General features: G+C 41.1%; 1 protein-coding gene across 1 annotated transcript in view; it reads right to left on the reverse strand.

Annotated features, from left to right (window-relative positions):
* Positions 1-13,617: 13,617 nt before the first annotated feature.
* LOC140917741 (UDP-N-acetylglucosamine transferase subunit ALG13) overlaps positions 13,618-18,838 on the reverse strand; it is a 39,550-nt gene continuing 34,329 nt past the window's right edge. Inside the window, exons 23-24 of the mRNA XM_073361171.1 lie at positions 18,655-18,835; positions 13,618-14,589 (exon numbers count right to left, since the gene is read on the reverse strand). Of these exons, the coding sequence (XP_073217272.1) occupies positions 14,315-14,589; positions 18,655-18,835 (456 nt within the window). The 3' untranslated portion in view covers positions 13,618-14,314. The remainder of the gene's footprint in view (positions 14,590-18,654; positions 18,836-18,838) is intronic.

Here is an 18,838-nt window from a genome sequence, read left to right on the forward strand (position 1 = left end):
CTATCTGGTTGTTCACTGGATGTCAGTCAGATATTACCCCCTGATTCAATGGGGTGCAGGGATTGGGTGGGAGACAGAAGAAGGATCATAGTGGGCCAGGCCTTTGAGGGTTGCTGCTCTTCCTGCAGGGATGGGAGGTGGGGAGGAGATCAGGAGTCAAATGGGCCCGGGGAGGGGTCAGGAATGGGGGAGGTCAAAGAGGGCCCAGGCCTAGGGGGTTGTTTCCGTCTCCATGGGGACTAGGGGGCCTTTGCCCTGTATGCAGTCTGGGGACTGGTCCAGCCTCTCCTTGAACTCCAGCCCGCTGCTGGTGGGAGCGGTATCCCTGACCCAGTCACCTTGGGCGTCATCCAAAGTGAGATCTGGATTTGGCCAGGGTGGGTGAGTCACTCCCTGTACTATCAATGGCAGGCACAAAATCCGAATGGTTCTGTGAACCTGTGGACCAGATCACACCACCCCCGACTCAAATTTGTCCCATTCGCCCCTCCATTACAAAGGACGAGCAGCAGGGCCAAACCTGAGTTGGGGGCCCTGAAAAACTGCACTCAGTGCATCCCAGTTCATCTGGGCCTGATTTCCGTGAGTGCAGTTGAACCCATGGACCCCTGCTCAAGCCACTCCTGCTGTATGTTGCACATTCTCCTCAATTCACTGGTCCATGGTACCAGCTAATGAAAAGTAGCTTAACTGGAGACTAAGAGACAAACTGGTTTCCAGTTATAACTGGCCTTTTTCTTTTTTAAGCAATACAGCCTCTGATTATTTCATTTGTGTGTGTTTTTAAGGTTGTACATTATAGTCTCAATGTAAACTATTTCTGAAATGAGAGAAGTTTATCAGCCAGTTACTATCACCTGTTAAGTTATGTGCTCTGCTTATAGTTATCTCATTTTTCATTTATCGGCTACATTTATTTAGTAATCCACTGGCCCTCTCATTAGAAGTAGAGTTACGTACTCCTTTTACACTGAAAGAGAAATTGACGGACTGGCATAGTTATAGGGCTCTGCATAAAGATGGGACTGAACCACAATCGAGGATCCAAACATCCCTGCCTGTGTTTGAACTACAACCCGCTGTCTGAATTTTACAAATGGCTCCTTTGTCTTTGTAATGGATTGCACCAAAGCCCCACATCTGAGCCACCCTGAATCTCTTGCTGTTTGAAATTCAGATCTGAATTTTGTGTCTTGAGCCCATCTCTAGTGCTGCCTTACCTTTTTTGTTGTCTACAGATTTTTCAGTCCTGGATGGTACAATGTTTTAGGCAGAAAACTGATCTCCTGCTGTGCTATCAAGCTCTAAGAAAGAACATCTTCCTTGGTTTCATTAATTGCATTCCTTAAAACCAGGCTAAGCAATACCAGCTTGAACTTTGCCCATGCAATTTCTATTCTAGATGAACCAAAATGGAACACGGCCGTATCTATCCCTTGTTATTTGTTTCCAGTAGTGCCACCGTGTGCTAGGCACTGTATAAGCATAAAGGATGGTACTGTCCCCGGCCCAAACAGCTTCACAGTCTTAAGGAGACACACAGACAAAGGGGAAGGGATGTAATACAACCTACAGTTGATGAAGGTGGTGATTCTGATAACGCAGTGCTTGATAACAGAACTTACTTGGTTGTTGCTGCTGAGATATGTAGTCTAGCACCAATCACCTCTCTCCCTTGCCATTATCAGTCAGTAGCTTTCTTATAGGAATCATGGTGGAAGTAGACCTTCAGAAGGGTATTAAGTGATTTGCTTAAATCAGGGCCTGAATGTGCAGCGGGTAGTGGCTCAAGAAGGGTGCTCAGTAGAGCACATGGGGCAGCATGTATTCTCCCCAGGAGAAAGACAGACAGATTAAGTGGCACCCATGATTTGATGCACAGATTTCCTTAAAAGAAAGCTACCCTGGTTAGCTCAGGGCAGTGATCTTCAGGGTTCTGATCCTATGAGGTGTTAAGCTAGCTCAGTTCCTGCTGAAGGGAATGGAATTGAGACTTCCAGGATCAGGTCCTAAGAGCACATGGCTGTGGATTGTGTTTGGAGAAGGATTTACTGTAATAACACTGGAAACGTCTGAGCCTGCTGTTGGGTGACACACATTTTTTATGAAAAGTGGCTGGAGCTCCAGGGACTCCCTGTTACTAGCTCCTTTCCTGTTTTAACATTGGAAGAGGAGCTCAAACATCAAAGCATGACACATTTTGCCTGATTATTAAATACCAGTTTCTCTGCCAGTAGGAAAGCTGTTATGGCAGATGGTTCATTTGGGCACCCATATGTTACAAATGAGGTCACATCTCAATCTGGAGGAGCCGAAACCAAAAATCTGAGCTCCTAGACCCAAGAGCTTTCAGGAAATTACAGATGTAGATCTGAAATTCGCAGCTAGCCTCTATCGCTATTATGGGCCAAAACAAAACCTTGGGTCTCAGCACGCAAGCCTTCTGGAGAGTTTCAATGCAACTCAGTCTGGACTTTGTGGCTCTAAGCCAGCTCTGGTTTTCAGCAAGATGAGCCACTGGTGTAGAGGCCCTGATTGCAAATTCCATTGGCCATGCTACTTGAACCCTATGCAATAATTCAGCCCTAAATATTTAAGCCTGTCCTGCAGTTTAGTCAAGTTGAAAAGTACTTTTCACCATCAGCTCAACAGCTTTCAGGCTCTCATGCTTACAAGGTGGTTTGAATTATCTTTGACCCTACATTTTCTCTTCTTGTGAGGGGGAACAAAGCACTGACATGGTATTGCACAACGAAAATGTGCAAATTCCCAGGCTGAGAGGGAGGTTGCTGCTCATTCATTAACAAATCCAGCCTCCCTTCATACTCCCACCCTAAAGCCAGCTATGCACCAGGATGGTATTCAGGGTGGATTGAAGGGAATAATGAAAGGAGCATCCCCACACCCCAGAACCAGCACCTTCTGAAAATTTACAAACCAAGCTGACCGAGCATTTGTCTAGGAATGCAAGCATTTGAAAGAGCAGTTAGCTGGAGGCAGAGATGTCTGAAATCACTTCATGCTTCACCTACCCACTTTGTAGTTTATGAATCTTACTCTGAACAGGGCTGGCCAGCCATAGTGCTGTTCCCTGGCTAGCAAGAAAGAATAAAAATCACTACTGGGATGGCAATGCAGATTAATGCTCAAATAAATTGGTTAGTCTCTAAGGTGCCACAAGTACTCCTTTTCTTTTTGCGAATACAGACTAACACGGCTGTTACTCTGAAACCTGTCAAAAAAATGCAGATTCTATCAGCTGAGCTCAAGGAGACCAGGCTACAATCAGGGTTCATGGCTCTCTGAGTGTGAAAGGGGTTTTACTTCCATCAGGACAGTGAGCACACTGCTATTGGCCGTGATTCCAGCCTGTTGTTCAACTGCAGCATTCTTGTGTCAGCCAGTTCACACATCAAACAATGCTAGTTACCACTCTGTAGCAGTGCATAAACAGAATGCAATAGTGACTTCTGGCAACACAAACCCCATCCGTGAAACCAGCATTAGACGTTTTGCCTTGCTGTGCCTACAGATAGGAACCGATGCATTTTAACATAACAAGAGAGTGCTGTACACAAAGATCTATGGTAAAGTTACATTGAGGGTGAGAGCTATGTTGCGCCACCATGGCCAGGTCTTCTGGGGATTTGTTTTGTGGCTTAGGTATTTTTCACTCCCTAACTGAGAGCTAATTACATCAAGCCTTTCTATTGAACACAACTCTTTTATTACAAAGAACCACCCTATATAAAGAATAAAGCACCCTACTGGGCATTTACAAAACTTTCACACTGCTCCTACCTGCCAGCCAAAGCAAAAGGCCCAGCTTCTCTTCAGTGATGGCAGTAGGACCCCTTGGAGTTAGTTGTACTAAAGCCAGTTTTAAAAAGCCAACTACTTTTTATGGTAAGTTTCCTGAGGAAAAAATCTTTTCTTCAATAAAAACCAAAAGTGAAAACTGGTAAAAGAATGTTATTTTCTTATGAAAAAATTGTTTTTGGTAAAAAAAAAATTGAGTCAAAGAAGCCAAAACCATTGACCAAAATGAAGATTTTTCCATTTAAATTTTTTGGTTTGGTTGAAAAGACATTTTAGAGTTTAAACATTCATTGAAACATTTTTCGTTCCCTAGATTACCCATGGGTGTGGCTGAGGGTAAAATTTAGAATTTCCTTGGAAAGTTGTAGTAGGGGGTAGATCTTTTTTCACGCATCGGTTCTGCACTCACAGCTCTGGTTGACCTTTATTCTTTGTGTTTCAACACTAACGCTCAATATGTGCAAAGAAACTCAAAGTTAAGAATATTTACTTTATTATTTTCCCCCTTTTTTGAAGATCTTTAGCTATTGCTCCTAAATTACACATCTCCCAACTCTTCAAAGAGACACTCTCAAAAAGGAACCAATGATCACAAAAGCACACAATTACATTTAACATGTAGTATAAGTAAAACTGAGGTATTTATATTGAGGTCAGAGATTAAGGAACCCATTTCAGAAACAGGAAATTAAGTAAAGACACCTTTGCAGACTTCTATTTAGATAGTTCTATTTTTAAATTAATTCAACACATCAGTAGATATACAAATACTTGACTATTTACATAAGTGATCTCTACAGAGGAAGCATATCTAGTGGTTAGAGCATAGGACCAGGAGTCATGAAACCTGGGTTCTATTCCCACCTCTGCTACTGATTCACTAGGTGACCTTGGGCAAGTTACTTAGCTTCTTTATGCCTCAGTTTCCCCATCTGTAAAATAGGGATAATATATCTACCTACCTCGCAGGGGAGAGGGGCTGTGAGTCTTAATTATTTAATGTTTGTAAGCACTTTTGAGATCCTCAGATTAAAGGCGCTATATACAGTAAGCAGACAATGTTAGTAAAATATTTTCATTTATTTTCTTACAACTAATTCAGGTAAGGTTTTATCTGTCAACTGTGACAGTTTTCCACAAACAAAAAATAGTGTGCTTTTCAGACAGGAGGCTTTAGGAAATGTCTGCAGTTGACAGGTACCAAGAGCAGGGTCACCTAGTAGCCTAAACTCTGAACATCCTTGCTTTCATGGGATTACGTCTCACCTTTAATGTTACTTTATTGTACTTATTTGTGTTCCACATTCTTTTTCTAATGGTATGCCATGTAATATATTTTTAGCAGAAATAGAAAGAAATGTAAATATTAAGACTTGTAATATTTAAATAAATGATATATAATTAGTGTATAAATAAAACCTTACATTTTAAAGAGATTAAAATTGGTTAATGCACTAGACACGTAACAAGAGGGCTTCCTGTACAGTCTAGCATTACTACATGTACACATGGCAAGCAATCTGAACAGGAATAGGTTAATTTTTACCATATATAATTAACCCCATAGAGTGAATGGTCTTATGCATTACCCATTGCTGGCAATGGGAGCTGTGTCTGAAAACCACTATTACTGACATGGAGTTAACATAATCAATAGGGATACGTATGGTAGCACACAGGAAAAGGGAATGCTCATGTAGTATGGGAATTGTGTAACCACCGTACAATTACACTTTACAACTGTATGAGGAGATGTAGCACATCACTATGTGCAAGCAAAAAGTCGTGTAACTCCCATAGAAGTTGTGAGTGAAGCCCCATCCTGATCCTTGTGATATCAATGGCAAACCAATTTATTTCAGCGGGAAGAGATTCAGGTCCTACCCTGCTAGAAATGTTTCCTAGTGTTGTTTATATAACATACATTACACTGAACTCATGTTTTTTCTTCCTTCGCCACTGCCAAATGTGGCCATAGATTTGCATGGGCATAGCTTACATGCGGCTATTTTTATTTGCTTCCCTCTTAGGTCCAAATTCTGCAGTCCTTACTCAGGGAAAAGTTCTAATCTACTTCAAAAGGATTTTAATCTGAGTGCAGTTCATTCAATGAACTGTGTGTGTGTGAGTGCAGACTGTTATGTTCTTGTACCAGATATGGACTAGCTACAGAGCTTGGTTATACACACCAGACATGTTCATCATAAGATCTTTTAATGTTCTTTCAGGTATGGCTGAGTTTAGTTTTAAATAAGGTGTTTACACAGAGAACCACCTAGTGGCTAAACAGTATAATACATCTTAGTATTCCATTACACTCCCCTTTTAAGTTCTACGTGCCTACCATTTACAATATCACACTGATATGTACTGAACTTAAAAGATAGTGTTAAGTGTCTCTTAATTGTACTGGTTTTCTAATTACATGACCCGAACATGAAACAACTTGGTCATCTGGCTGTCCATTAGCTGCAACAACTGGCTGTGGTCAGTCAAGAATCCCTGAGTCATTGTGTTCTTGTTCTGCCATCTGTAGTTTGTTTTGTTGATTGCTCTTTCTGAGAAACAAATTGGAGATGTCAGTGGTTTCTGTTGAACTCTTCACTGTCAGTCTTGATCACAGATAATCGCACTGCTGAATTCCTTTTCTTTATGACAGCTGGAGTTGTCCATCCCTTTTCTCCATCCAATTTTACATAAAGTGTCACCAGGTTTTAGACCCAGTAGTTCTCTGAGAGACGTCTGTGGTAAAAATGTTCATACGCTCTTTTAGCCTTTTTATCTGACTTGGCTACTTTCTTCATGCCTGGCCACTTTGGAGGCAGATTCTTTTCCAAAGTTGGAACAGTAGTTCTGAGTTGTCTTCCCATCAGCAGTTGTGCTGGACTACATCCAGTCGCTGCCATTGGTGTAGGTCTGTAACTCAGAAGAACAAGGAACGGATCTTCCTGCTGTAGTGTTTTCTTGGCTGCCTGTATAGCTCTCTCAGCCTCTACTCGCTTGTGGGTATTGCTAGTAATATGATCAAAATCATATTTAATTTGGAATGACAAATTCTGCTGCAGTTAATTGTGGTCTGTTGTCTGTCACTAGTTGTTCTGGAATACCGAAGTGAGTAAAAGTGCACTTCAGTATCTCGATAACACTGTGACATGTCTTTCAAGTACATTGTTTCTATATCGCTGGAAAAATAGTCCATGACAATCAGGTAACCATGTCCTTTGAATTCACACATTTGAAATCTGCAGCTAGTTTCTTCTAAGGTATCTCTAGAAGAGATGTTTCTACACATATGGTTCAGCATTGTCTCTTAAGTTGATTTGTACTAGATCTCCTTTCAAAAGCCCAGTATCATCAATTCCTCTATCCCTTTCTCAGTCTCCTGGCTGCCACTGAAGCTGAAAAGATTGTTGATCTATGATCCTTTGATCACATGCACTCTGAATGCAAGACTTTTGCCTTTGTAAATTGTTTCTGTGATGAACTGGGCCCTGCAGTTCAGAATGTCTCCAGGGCTAGTCACAGCTGTGTCAGATGAATTCAGCTCTGGGAGGGGTTGAAGGTGATTGTAAGTGCTTCTGAGATGAATATGACATCAGCTCCTGAGGCAATTTTAAAGTCAATAGTCTTGCCATAAATATTTAGTTTCACTCTACAGGCAGGCTCTCCATCATCACATATGACATCACATCCCAGAACAATGGATCTTGATTGTCTCTAATATGAGCACTCCCTGATTGCTTTGGTGCAGCAAACAGCTGCAAAATGTCCATATTTCGTGCATTTATTACATTGTGTGCCTCTGCCTGGACATCTGTCATCTCTTGAGATATTACTTGTTCCACATCTTGTGCATGTACGTTGTATTTTGTCCCTCTTGGCTTGGGTGTTCTCTCTCCTTGCCTCAGGGGTTTTATGATTATAACTTAACACTCCAGTATCTGTTTACAGTTTCTAAACTAGTTTCAGGTTTCTCAAGTTGCTCCTGCCTTTTGTTCTGTTGTTTGACTAATTCTGACTGCTTTGCTATCTGCATAGCCGTGGCTAGGGTTCAGTCTCTCTTTAATTGTATCTGTTGGGAAAGATTTTTTTATGTTAACCCAACAACAAGCTTGTCTCTGATATTTTCATATTTTGCATTCCCAGAATCACAGTTTTCAGCCAATGTATGTAATGTTCTTATAAAACATTCAACCTTGCCCCCTGGTTCTTGAATTCTCTGTTGAAAATACTCTCTTTCGTGAACCCACATTTCTCTGGGGTATAAAGTACACATCAAACACAGCACCAGAACCCTTTCATAGTCATCTCTGTGACTGTCTTCAGTAAAGTCAAAAGATTTAAAGATATACTCCGTGTAGCATAAATTAAAGAAGATACCTGTACATCTCCAGCTTCTTTGTGGAGCTTGGTAGCCATGCAAAATCTTGCAAAACATTGTTTTCAGACTAATAAACCTTCACAATGGACAAAGCTGAAGTTCTCTGTGGCACTGAAGAGCGGCATGCTCATAAGATCCTGCAACCTTTGTTCCTTCTCTTTCTGTTGTTAGTTTACTTCTGCCACCATGTCATATTCCTGTACCAGATATGGACTAGCTACAGAGCTTGGTTATATATACATTAGATGTGTTCATTAAAGATCCTTCAATGGTCTGCCAAGTATGGCTAAGGTTGGCTTTAAATAAGGTATTTTACACACCGTGTCAGCTCGTGGCTGAACAGTACGATACAGTTTAGCATTCCATTACACTGAATGAGCAGAGGGACTAAGATTTGGCCCATTTCACACTGGGATTGTGCTGTAAATTCTTATGGGGAAGTGAGCAGTGCATTATACCAATGGGCAAATGGCAAAAGACTTAGAATTTGGATTTAGCTGGATAAGTGCCCAGCAGTTTGGATAAGCATTGACTTCTTTGTGGGGCTTCAGACTGAACTGGAAAATTGTGCAAGAACCAGCTATTTTCATGAGGTTACTAATACTTCCTACTTTGGGATGGATTGCAATGCTTTTTGCTTTTCATGCTTTTTCAGCATTTCCAAGAATAGAATCTAGAAGGAAAATTTTTTATATATAATGTTAGCTGGAAAAGGTTGAATGTTGGTGAATTTGGTTCAGTATCAAAATGGTAGCGAATCCCTATCTCATTAGCATTGCCACAAGTGTAAATTTTAGACATTAAGCAGTCTCCATGGCTGATTTCCACATGAATACATTAGTATTTCCACCAGTCCACTAGCATGTTACATTTAAAAACTAGTTTTAGATGGGTTTGGTTAGGCACATGGAAAAACAAGTCTGAACCATTTTTAAAACCCTGGAATTACTAAAAGAAATTGTTTAACAAAAAATGCCTTTGGCCAATTTTGAAATAGACAAGGTATAATTTATGCCTTCCCCTCCTCACAAGAGTGGGTTTCAATGGACATCAAATCTCACCAATATATTGTAGCCTTATGTCATAGAGGGAGGTAGCACAAGTGTAACTGGCATGTTGAAGCAGAATCACCCATAGGGAAGCACCTGTGACTCTCAAATGCATAATGGAGAAATTAATTAGAATCAGTGAGTCTACAGTGAATAATAAACAAACTCAATGATGGAATTTCTAAAATAAAGTGTTACCAAAATAGTCTGTAGCTTACTAAACATGTTAAATGAAACCCAATTACTATAAATCATTTCCCAGAACTAAAACAAGATTTTTTTTTTTGCTTGTGCTAACCATTCAAAACAAGCATTTTTACTCCTTTTATATTATATTATCTGGCTATATTATTCCCTATCCTGTACAAATTAGTTTAAGACTCTTTCCCCTGTTTTAGCCAGTAACATTTGTACAAGGTTAAATCAATTTGTGTTTTTATTCATAATGTGTTTTTCCATAGGAGTGGCTAATGTTCCAAGTCAAATCATGATGCAGAAATGTTTTTAAAAGATAATGTCTTTTATCTAAAGAGGTGTTTGAAATGTGGTGGAAGTGCTGGATCCTTATTTTCAGAATCTTAGTTTTTCTGGAAAATAAAGGACTATCAATCTTCCTTTGATTTTTAAAGGTGTGCAAAGCAAAAGAGAGGAAAAAGAACTAACATGAACTCACTTGTTAGAAACCACCTTGAAAGTGATCTCCAGAAAAACTTCCAGAGATCAATTTCTAGTGAGCAGTTCAGCAGCTATGAAAAAAGAGCACCTCCAACGGTCTTCAGAGACCACTTCTGAATACTTCTTTTTCCATCACTTTGTTTACTTTCACACTAGTGGCATGAACAGAGCAACAAGATGTGGTTGCTCTCTCTCTCTCTCTCACACACACACACACACACACACAGATGATGCAGAGAACTGTCCCTCCTAACACAATTAGCTAACAAAACACTGTGATATCTTTAGCCAACAAAATTCAGAGGAGATGCTTTTTGACCATTTAGAGAAAAATTCTTTGTTGTTGAGGTTTGGCTTTTTTTAAGTGTAGCTACTTGGGGGTAGCGTGCAGTTTCATTTAAAAGCTAAGCTGTATTTGTTTATATGATATAGTTTGGGAACTATAGACTGATCTGTTGAAGGGGAAAGGATGGTAAAGGAAGTTTAAGTATTCTGTTTTCCTACATAGCAGGCACAAGGGGAATGGGCTTATTTTGCCAAACATTTTTGCAATGTCTTTATCATTCAATTGCATCTTCTCAGAGTTTAATCATAGAAACAGTTTGGAATCTAAACATTTATTTTAATGGTATTTTACTCCAGAGGATTAAAAACAATAGGTGGGGGGGATTTTGTTTTTTTAAACTTTTGGTCAAAATCTTGTTGCCCTTAAGTAGGAATTTTGCCTGCGTAAAATCTAAGCGAGGGCTCAGGATTTAGCCATTAAATAGCAGCCTCCGGGGGGGGGGGGGGGGGGAGAGAAAGAGTTTTACCTACCTATTTTCTGTCAGCAGTGCAAACTCTATCATTTGCAAACACATGTAAAAATGAAGCAAAATGTACATAACAAATGAAATTTTATGTGTATTTTTAGCTTAATTGTAAACTGAAAAAAAAATTAAAAAGCATTTACTTTTTTCCAAAAATGTATGTCTATTGAAATTCAAGGTGTTTCTACCTTTTCAGATGTAACATTTCCAGCTGCCTATTGATAATAAATATTTATGAACAGCAATGGATCTGTATATCTGTACCATGTTCAGCAGAACTTTTTCAAAGGCTCTACACACACCAAACTGCATTCAACTCAGGTATACTGCTTTTGGGAGAACTCAAGGGCTTGTGGAGACTTGTGCATGTGCTTAGGTTTAAGAACTGAGCACCTAGTTTTACAAACCTGAGCCAATGAGCATCTGGTAGCTATGACAGCTATTTTGTAACACCATATGCAATGAGGGGTGCAAATATTGGTATGTTGGGGTGAAGTCCTGGCACCAACAAAGTCAGTGACAAAACTCCAATTGACTTCAATACAGCCAGGATTTCACCCCTGAAATCCAAACACCCTAATGGTCAGGGTTCAGAGAGATACCGAAAACAGTCAGATAGGAACCCAAGCTGCAAAATAAAAAATAAATAAATAAGCAAGCCTGGATCCCAATTTCAAGCCACCCAAAGTCTGGATCCAAGGTTATCATCTCCTTCCATTATGAAGAAAGGAGCCATTTGGAAAATATAGATTTGGATTTCTAATTCGAACACCCTTCAATGTTTGGATCAAAGGTTTTGGTTGGAACACAATTCTGTAATATAGAATGAGAAAAGACTGCATCATATTCAGGAAGATACTGATGAGGCAGAAAAATTAAAATGAAGGCTTGGCACGGAGCAAAACAGGTAACTGATCTGGAAATGCTGCTTACTGTAGGACCTTTAGTTTAGTGCTCTTGTGCAGCGAGGGAAGGAAAAACCAGTGCGGTAGCCTGATCTTTAGTAACAGTGAAGTCTAATGTCGCAAACACACAGAATTACACGGGATTTTTTTCTGCAGTATTTATGATAATTGTCTTTAATAATGCATGAATTTTAAAATTGAAAGACTTCTGAAAAGATGTGTGCCTCTAACAGTGTGGAATGTTATGGATGTTAATGTGCAAAGATTGAAACAGGACTTGAGCTATCATCAGTGATTGCAGAACACCTGTTTAAGCTGCTGCTTAAGCAGCAGCTAAGGTTCCAGATAAAGTCACCTTTGCAGGATACAGGCATGCGGCAAGGTACACAGGTATAACATCAGTGGAGTTACTCTGCATTGTTACACTTCTATAAATCCAGAGTAACTAAAATGAGAATCTGGTTCCCAGAACCCACCAAGGGGATATACCCTAGGTAGTGCTCATTGCAGTTGTGATGTCAAGCTGTGTCAGCCCACGAATAACTAATGCCCACTCAAAGCTTTAGAAAAATGGACCAACAGAGAAGGTATAAAATTATTTCAAAATTGGTGGCACCACCTAGGCTGGGAACAGGTATACACAGTGTAAATAAGGTTAAAAATGGACTAATTAAAAATTAGAAATTTAATTTAAAATCCTATATTTTTCTTGCCTTTATGGAAAAAAAATTAATACCTCTTAACATCAAGGCCATGTCAAATCCAAACACCAACACAATTATGGAAAGTCACCTTCCCAATGACACAAATTTGGGGCAGTAAGAGAGTGGATTCACCATTGGACTCCTCTCTAGCTACTCCCCACCAACCATTGCTCTGGATCCCTCAGTGGCCTGCCTCTTCTCGCTACTTGGCTCTCTCACCAAGCCCCATTTTTTTTCCCCACCTCTTCTGGGTGGAGAGAACGTCCTTACATCTGATCCTCGACCCCAGCTCTTCGTCCCGTAATGCTTACACCCTTCTCTCAGGGCACTAAGTTGCCCTTATCCCTTTAAATTAGGGAGCTTAACTCCATCTTCCAAAGGGCTAACCGGGAAACAAGAGTCTTCGCATTAAGCTGGGTTCCAGTTCAAGGACCCTATAAACAGCAGCCAAGGTCTGCTCTGTCAGACACCTTGCCACTGCCTCCCTGGACTACTACTTACTATTGGCCTTCCCTCAAGCCTTGTCCACTACCCCTTTCTGGGCTCTTTGTAATGAACAGCATCATCCAGGGTTTCTCCTGAGAGATCCAGTTTCTGCCCTTTGTCAGGATCAGCCACAGGAACTTGCTCCAGTCCTGTGTCTTTCAGGTAGCACTCCCTGATCTTCCTCCTTACCCTGCAGGAGCTTTCTTATTCCTGCAGGTCTTTCCCTTCTCATTACCAAGAGAGACTGTAGAATTCTTCCCTTTCTCCCTGCAACCTCTTTCTGCTTCAGGCTGCCTCTCTTTATAGCACTCCCCAGCTGGGCTTCATTTTTAAATTAGGCCTTGGTTACCCTCCAGGTGCAACCAGGTGGGTTAACTGGCCTCTCAAGCCCACATTAAGCCTTTCACACACTGTGTGGGGTAGACCCCCCACCACCGGGACCTAAGTGTAAGAGAGCACGTGGGTCACACGCACACAACAGTCCTCAATGAGTATGACAAGGAGAAGCATCAGTTTGTACAGCAGCGCCTCATTGGACTATGATCTGAAAAGCAACAGAAGTAGTTTTGTACTGCACTGGCTTTTTGGCAGTAAAACAAGTTTCAGCTTGATGATGTTATCCTCATTTCACTACTGACTCAAAGGAGGAATTTTGGGGAATATGTTCAGTCCAATTGTCTCCTATGTCCCATAAAAAACCCTATGTGGATTTCTTAACACAAGCCTCTTAGGGACATTAAGGAGGGTTTTTTGGTCAGAAAAAAAAAAGACTCATTTCCATAGGTTAGATGCTTTTTTGTTTATTTAGTGCAAGTCAAACACCACTTCTACCACCATTTGTGCAGGGTGACTTTCACGAACCAAGGCTCTCACAAATATAACTAGATACAGTAGAACAGGCCAATGCCGAGCACTCTCCCACCTTCTAACACTTCAAGACTATACTGAACAAAATTAAACAGAGAAAGAGCAACTATTACAAATAAGTAGTTACTATTGGAGAATACACCTGGCTGATGTGTTTTGTTCAGGACTGGAAAAAGCAGCCTATTTCAACAGTAATTACTTTCCTCCAATGGACTGGGACCCAACCTTTCTCCTGCTTACATAATGAAGTAGGTTACCATTACAGGCAAACTGGTATAATATGTAAGATACATCGTTCTCTTGTGCAAGAGTAACTCCTCCATACATTGTACTTATTGATGAAGGTAAGTGATAATTTATATATACTGGCATGAAAGACAAATTGCATTGTTATATATTATGTACAGTTGAATATAAGCTTAGGGTTCTTTGCTATACAATAGTTTTACTTTCCAATATACTCTAATAAAACAATACTCAAGTTTTAAACATTTTTACCATTAACTAAAAGAGAAACATGTAAATGAAACAAAACAGCTACACAATCCACTACTGAAACAATACTAACAGAGAAAACAAGAAAACTTTAGTGCAAGAAGTGAGTTTACATCACTTGGCCTTACATACTCTGAGGTACATAATGTGATACAGGATTAGGTGAGGTAACATAGCTGACTTGATGCAACTGTCCAGGATTTACAGTATTATGAAGCCGTGAAGAATTACCATACGATGGATTTGTGGGATGCCAAGGGCTAACATAATGATAGGCAGGTACTAAAGAGATGCAAGAGTCAAACCCAGGTAGAGGTGGCTGGCCATAGGGATCTGTCGCTACTGGATAATATACTGTTCCATGGGGTGGAGGTGGAGGCTCTACATTTTGGAAAGTACCTGAAAACAGAGTTGATATATTTTAACATTTTGGCCATTTTTATGCAATCCTTCATTTTCATTACAACTGAAACAATTTTATGACACTTATGACAACACAGAACATATCTAAATAAATAATTTATGCCCAAATGATGCGTACACTGACAAGGAGACCATCTCAGCTCTTGAATAAGTTTGGAAGGCAACCTGCTCATTCACCGATGTGTCCCATGTCTGTAAGTATTCACTGCCTACTGATTGTATTTCTTTTTGTTGAGGCTCAGAGGAAGGGCAGATCCCCTTTTGAACTTCTCTGGGGGGGGGGGCTGCAGGACAGTAGGGGATTTAAAAAAACAAACAAAAGAACACCTCTCTTTGTAACCTCTGACCAGATACCATGGTGATGGATATGGGGTAAAGAAACTTAATAGGTTATAATTGCAGCAGAACTGCAAGTCTGTGTAATTGTCATTGATCAATTAATAGTTTTGGCAAGATACAGTGACAAAGACATGCCAGTTTCTACCATGTTTACTCCATTAGCCCAATATCAGACACTTAATGAGGCCAGACATCTGACCTTTGACATCATCTACTCCTTTAACACAGTCCCTCCCCTCTCCTTCCCCCTTAACTCCAGATAAACCTATATGCTTCTTACAAAACTGTTGGGTTGGGCTAAGTGTTGCTGTAACTTTATACACAGTGGAAGAGAGAGCCAGTGATAATGGCTGTTTAGATAGCCAAGACACCTAGGAGAGTCCACTAACTATGGTTCCAATATTCCCTACTAGTACTCAAAATTTAGGATTTTTTTTTAAAGTACAAGCATTATTTTGGTTTGTTGTGGGTCAGCAAAAAAAAAGTGGTCATCACAAGGTGCAAACATTTTTAAACACACAACCTCCCACACAGCTTTGAAAAAAAAGTCCTTTCTAGAAAAGCAGCTAGTCTACCAAGGTCAAGCCAAAAATAATATTTTTGTTTCTTGATGGTGTTACCTAGCCCTGAATATCAGCAATTCTAAATCATAAACTTAAGTAATATATCAGAAACAGCACACACCTAACCCTAAGATAACCTATAGAGGAGCAGGGCTCACAGGCAATTTTGATTTTTTTCTAGCATCTATCCCTGGCTGCAAGTAATGAACAATAATTTTAAAAATGATAAAAGATAATATCTCGTCACCCACCCACAGAGCATACACTATCCTCATTTTACAACAAAACTCTATTTTAACAACCCCCCCCCCCCACACACAAGTTGTCACCAATTCCAGAGGCCATTATATGCAATTCATCATTTATCTCATCTAATGGGAAATGTAAACAGGCCCTTGACACAACATAATTGATTGCTATGGTCCTTTTTCCTCGCTTTGTCAACTGAAATTGTAGACCAATGTGACCAACTGTTGTAGCTCACAGGAGTAGTGTAAACTGGTAAACAGTAGGATGCTTAAAGAAAAGGAGGACTTGTGGCACCTTAGAGACTAACAAATTTATCTGAGCATAAGTTTTCATGGACTACAGCTCACTTCATCTGATGCATTCAGTGGAAAATACAGTGGGGAGATTTATATACATAGAGAACATGAAACAATGGATGTTACCATACACACTGTAACGAGAGTGATCAGGTAAGGTGAGCTATTACCAGCAGGACAGTGTGTGTGTGGGGGGGGGGGCGGGAACCTTTTGTAGTGATAATCAAGGTGGGCCATTTCCAGCAGTTGACAAGAATGTCTGAGAAACAGTGGTGGTGGTGGTGGTGGGGGCTGGGGTGTCTGCTGACATGCACGAGCTGAAACTGTGGAAAAGCAGCATCACTTGCCCCATAACCTCAGCCGTGCAGAACACAATGCCATCCACAGCCTCAGAAACAACTCTGACATCATAATCAAAAAGGCTGACAAAGAAGGTGCTGTCATCATCATGAGTAGGTCGGAATATGAACAAGAGGCTGCTCGGCAGCTCTCCAACACCACTTTCTACAAGCCATTACCCTCTGATCCCACTGAGAGTTACCAAAAGAAACTACAGCATTTGCTCAAGAAACTCCTGAAAAAGCACAAGAAGAAATCTGCAGAGACACACTCCTGGAACCTCAACCAGGGGTATTCTATCTGCTACCCAAGATCCATAAACCAGGAAATCCTCGATGTCCCATCATCTCAGGCATTGGCACCCTGATAGCAGGATTGTCTGGCTATGTAGACTCCCTCCTCAGGTCCTATGCTACCAGCACTCCCAGCTATCTTTGAGACACCACTGACTTTCTGAGGAAACTACAATCCATCGGTGATCTTCCTGAAAACACCATCCTAGCTACTATGGATGCAGAAGCCCTCTACACCAACATTCCACACAAAGATGGACTACAAGCCGTCAGGAACAGTATCCCCGATAACGTCACGGCAAACCTAGTGGCTGAACTTTGTGACTTTGTCCTCACCCATAACTATTTCACATTTGGGGAGAATGTATACATTCAAATCAGCAGCACTGCTATGGGTACCCGCATGGCCCCACAGTATGCCAACATTTTTATGGCTAACTTAGAACAATGCTTCCTCAGCTCTCGTCCCCTAATGCCCCTACTCTACTTGCGCTACATTGAGGACATTTTCATCATCTGGACCCGTGGAAAAGAAGCCCTTGAGGAATTCCACCATGATTTCAACATTTTTCCATCCCACCATCAATCTCAGCCTGGACCAGTCCACACAAGAAATCCACTTCCTGGACACTACGGTGCTACTAAGCTATGGTCACATAACCACCACCCTATACCGGAAACCTACTGACCGCTATTCCTACCTACATGCCTCCAGCTTTCACCCTGACCACACCACACGATCCATCGTCTACAGCCAAGCTCTACGATACAACCGCATTTGCTCCAACCCCTCAGACAGAGACAAACACCTACAAGGTCTCTATCAATCATTCTTACAACTACAATACCCAGAAACAGATTGACAGAGCCAGAAGAGTGCCCAGAAGTCACCTACTACAGGACAGGCCCAACAAAGAAAATAACAGAATGCCACTAGCCGTCACCTTCAGCCCCCAAATAAGACCTCTCCAACGCATCATCAAGGATCTACAACCTATCCTGAACGATGACCCATCACTCTCACAGATCTTGGGAGACAGGCCAGTCCTTGCTTACAGACAGCCCCACAACCTGAAGCAAATACTCACCAGCAACCACATACCACACAACAGAACCACTAACCCAGGAACCTATCCTTGCAACAAAGTGTGTTGCCAACTGTGTCCACATATCCATTCGGGGACTCCGTCATAGGGCCTCATCACATCAGCCACGCTATCAGAGGCTCGTTCACCTGCACATCTACCAATGTGATATATGCTCTCATGTGCCAGCAATGCCCCTCTGCCATGTACATTGGCCAAACAGGACAGTCTCTACGTAAAAGAATAAATGGACACAAATCAGACGTCAAGAATTATAACATTCAAAAACCAGTCAGAACACTTCAATCTCTTTGGTCACTCGATTACAGACTTAAAACTTCAAAAAACAGACTCCAACGAGAGACTGCTGAATTGGAATTTACAAACTGGATACAATTAACTTAGATTTGAATAGAGACTGGGAGTGAATGGGTCATTACACAAAATAAAACTATTTCCCCAATTTTATCCCCCCCCCCCCCCCCCCGCTGTTCCTCAGACGTTCTTGTCAACTGCTGGAAATGGCCCACCTTGATCATCACTACAAAAGGTTCCCCCCTGCCTCCGCTCTCCTGCTAGTAATAGCTCACCTTACCTGATCACTCTTGTTACAGTGTGTATGGTAACACCCATTGTTTCATGTTCTCTGTGTATATAAATCTCCCCACTGTATTTTCCACTGAATGCATCCGATGAAGTGAGCTGTAGCTCACGAAAGCTTATGCTCAAATAAATTTCAGAGTAGCAGCCGTCTCTAAGGTGCCACAAGTCCTCCTTTTCTTTTTGCAGATACAGACTAACACGGCTGCTACTCTGAAACATTTCTACTGAAATGGCTCACACTCACATACACAAATGGTCATCCTAAAATACTAACCATTTGCTGTTTCCAGGGGAACTTGCCGGACATCATTCCTCCCAGTGTCAGTGTACAGCTGAGGTACTGACTGATCCACCATGGGGGCAGGCTCAGTGTATGCTGAGTAAGCTTCTACAGGTGATGGCGGTGGTACCTGTTGCATGTACACCATGGAATGCCAATAGCTCTGATGATAATACTT

The sequence above is a fragment of the Lepidochelys kempii genome, chromosome 9, assembly GCF_965140285.1.
Source record: "Lepidochelys kempii isolate rLepKem1 chromosome 9, rLepKem1.hap1, whole genome shotgun sequence".
Taxonomy (NCBI): Eukaryota; Metazoa; Chordata; order Testudines; family Cheloniidae; genus Lepidochelys; species Lepidochelys kempii.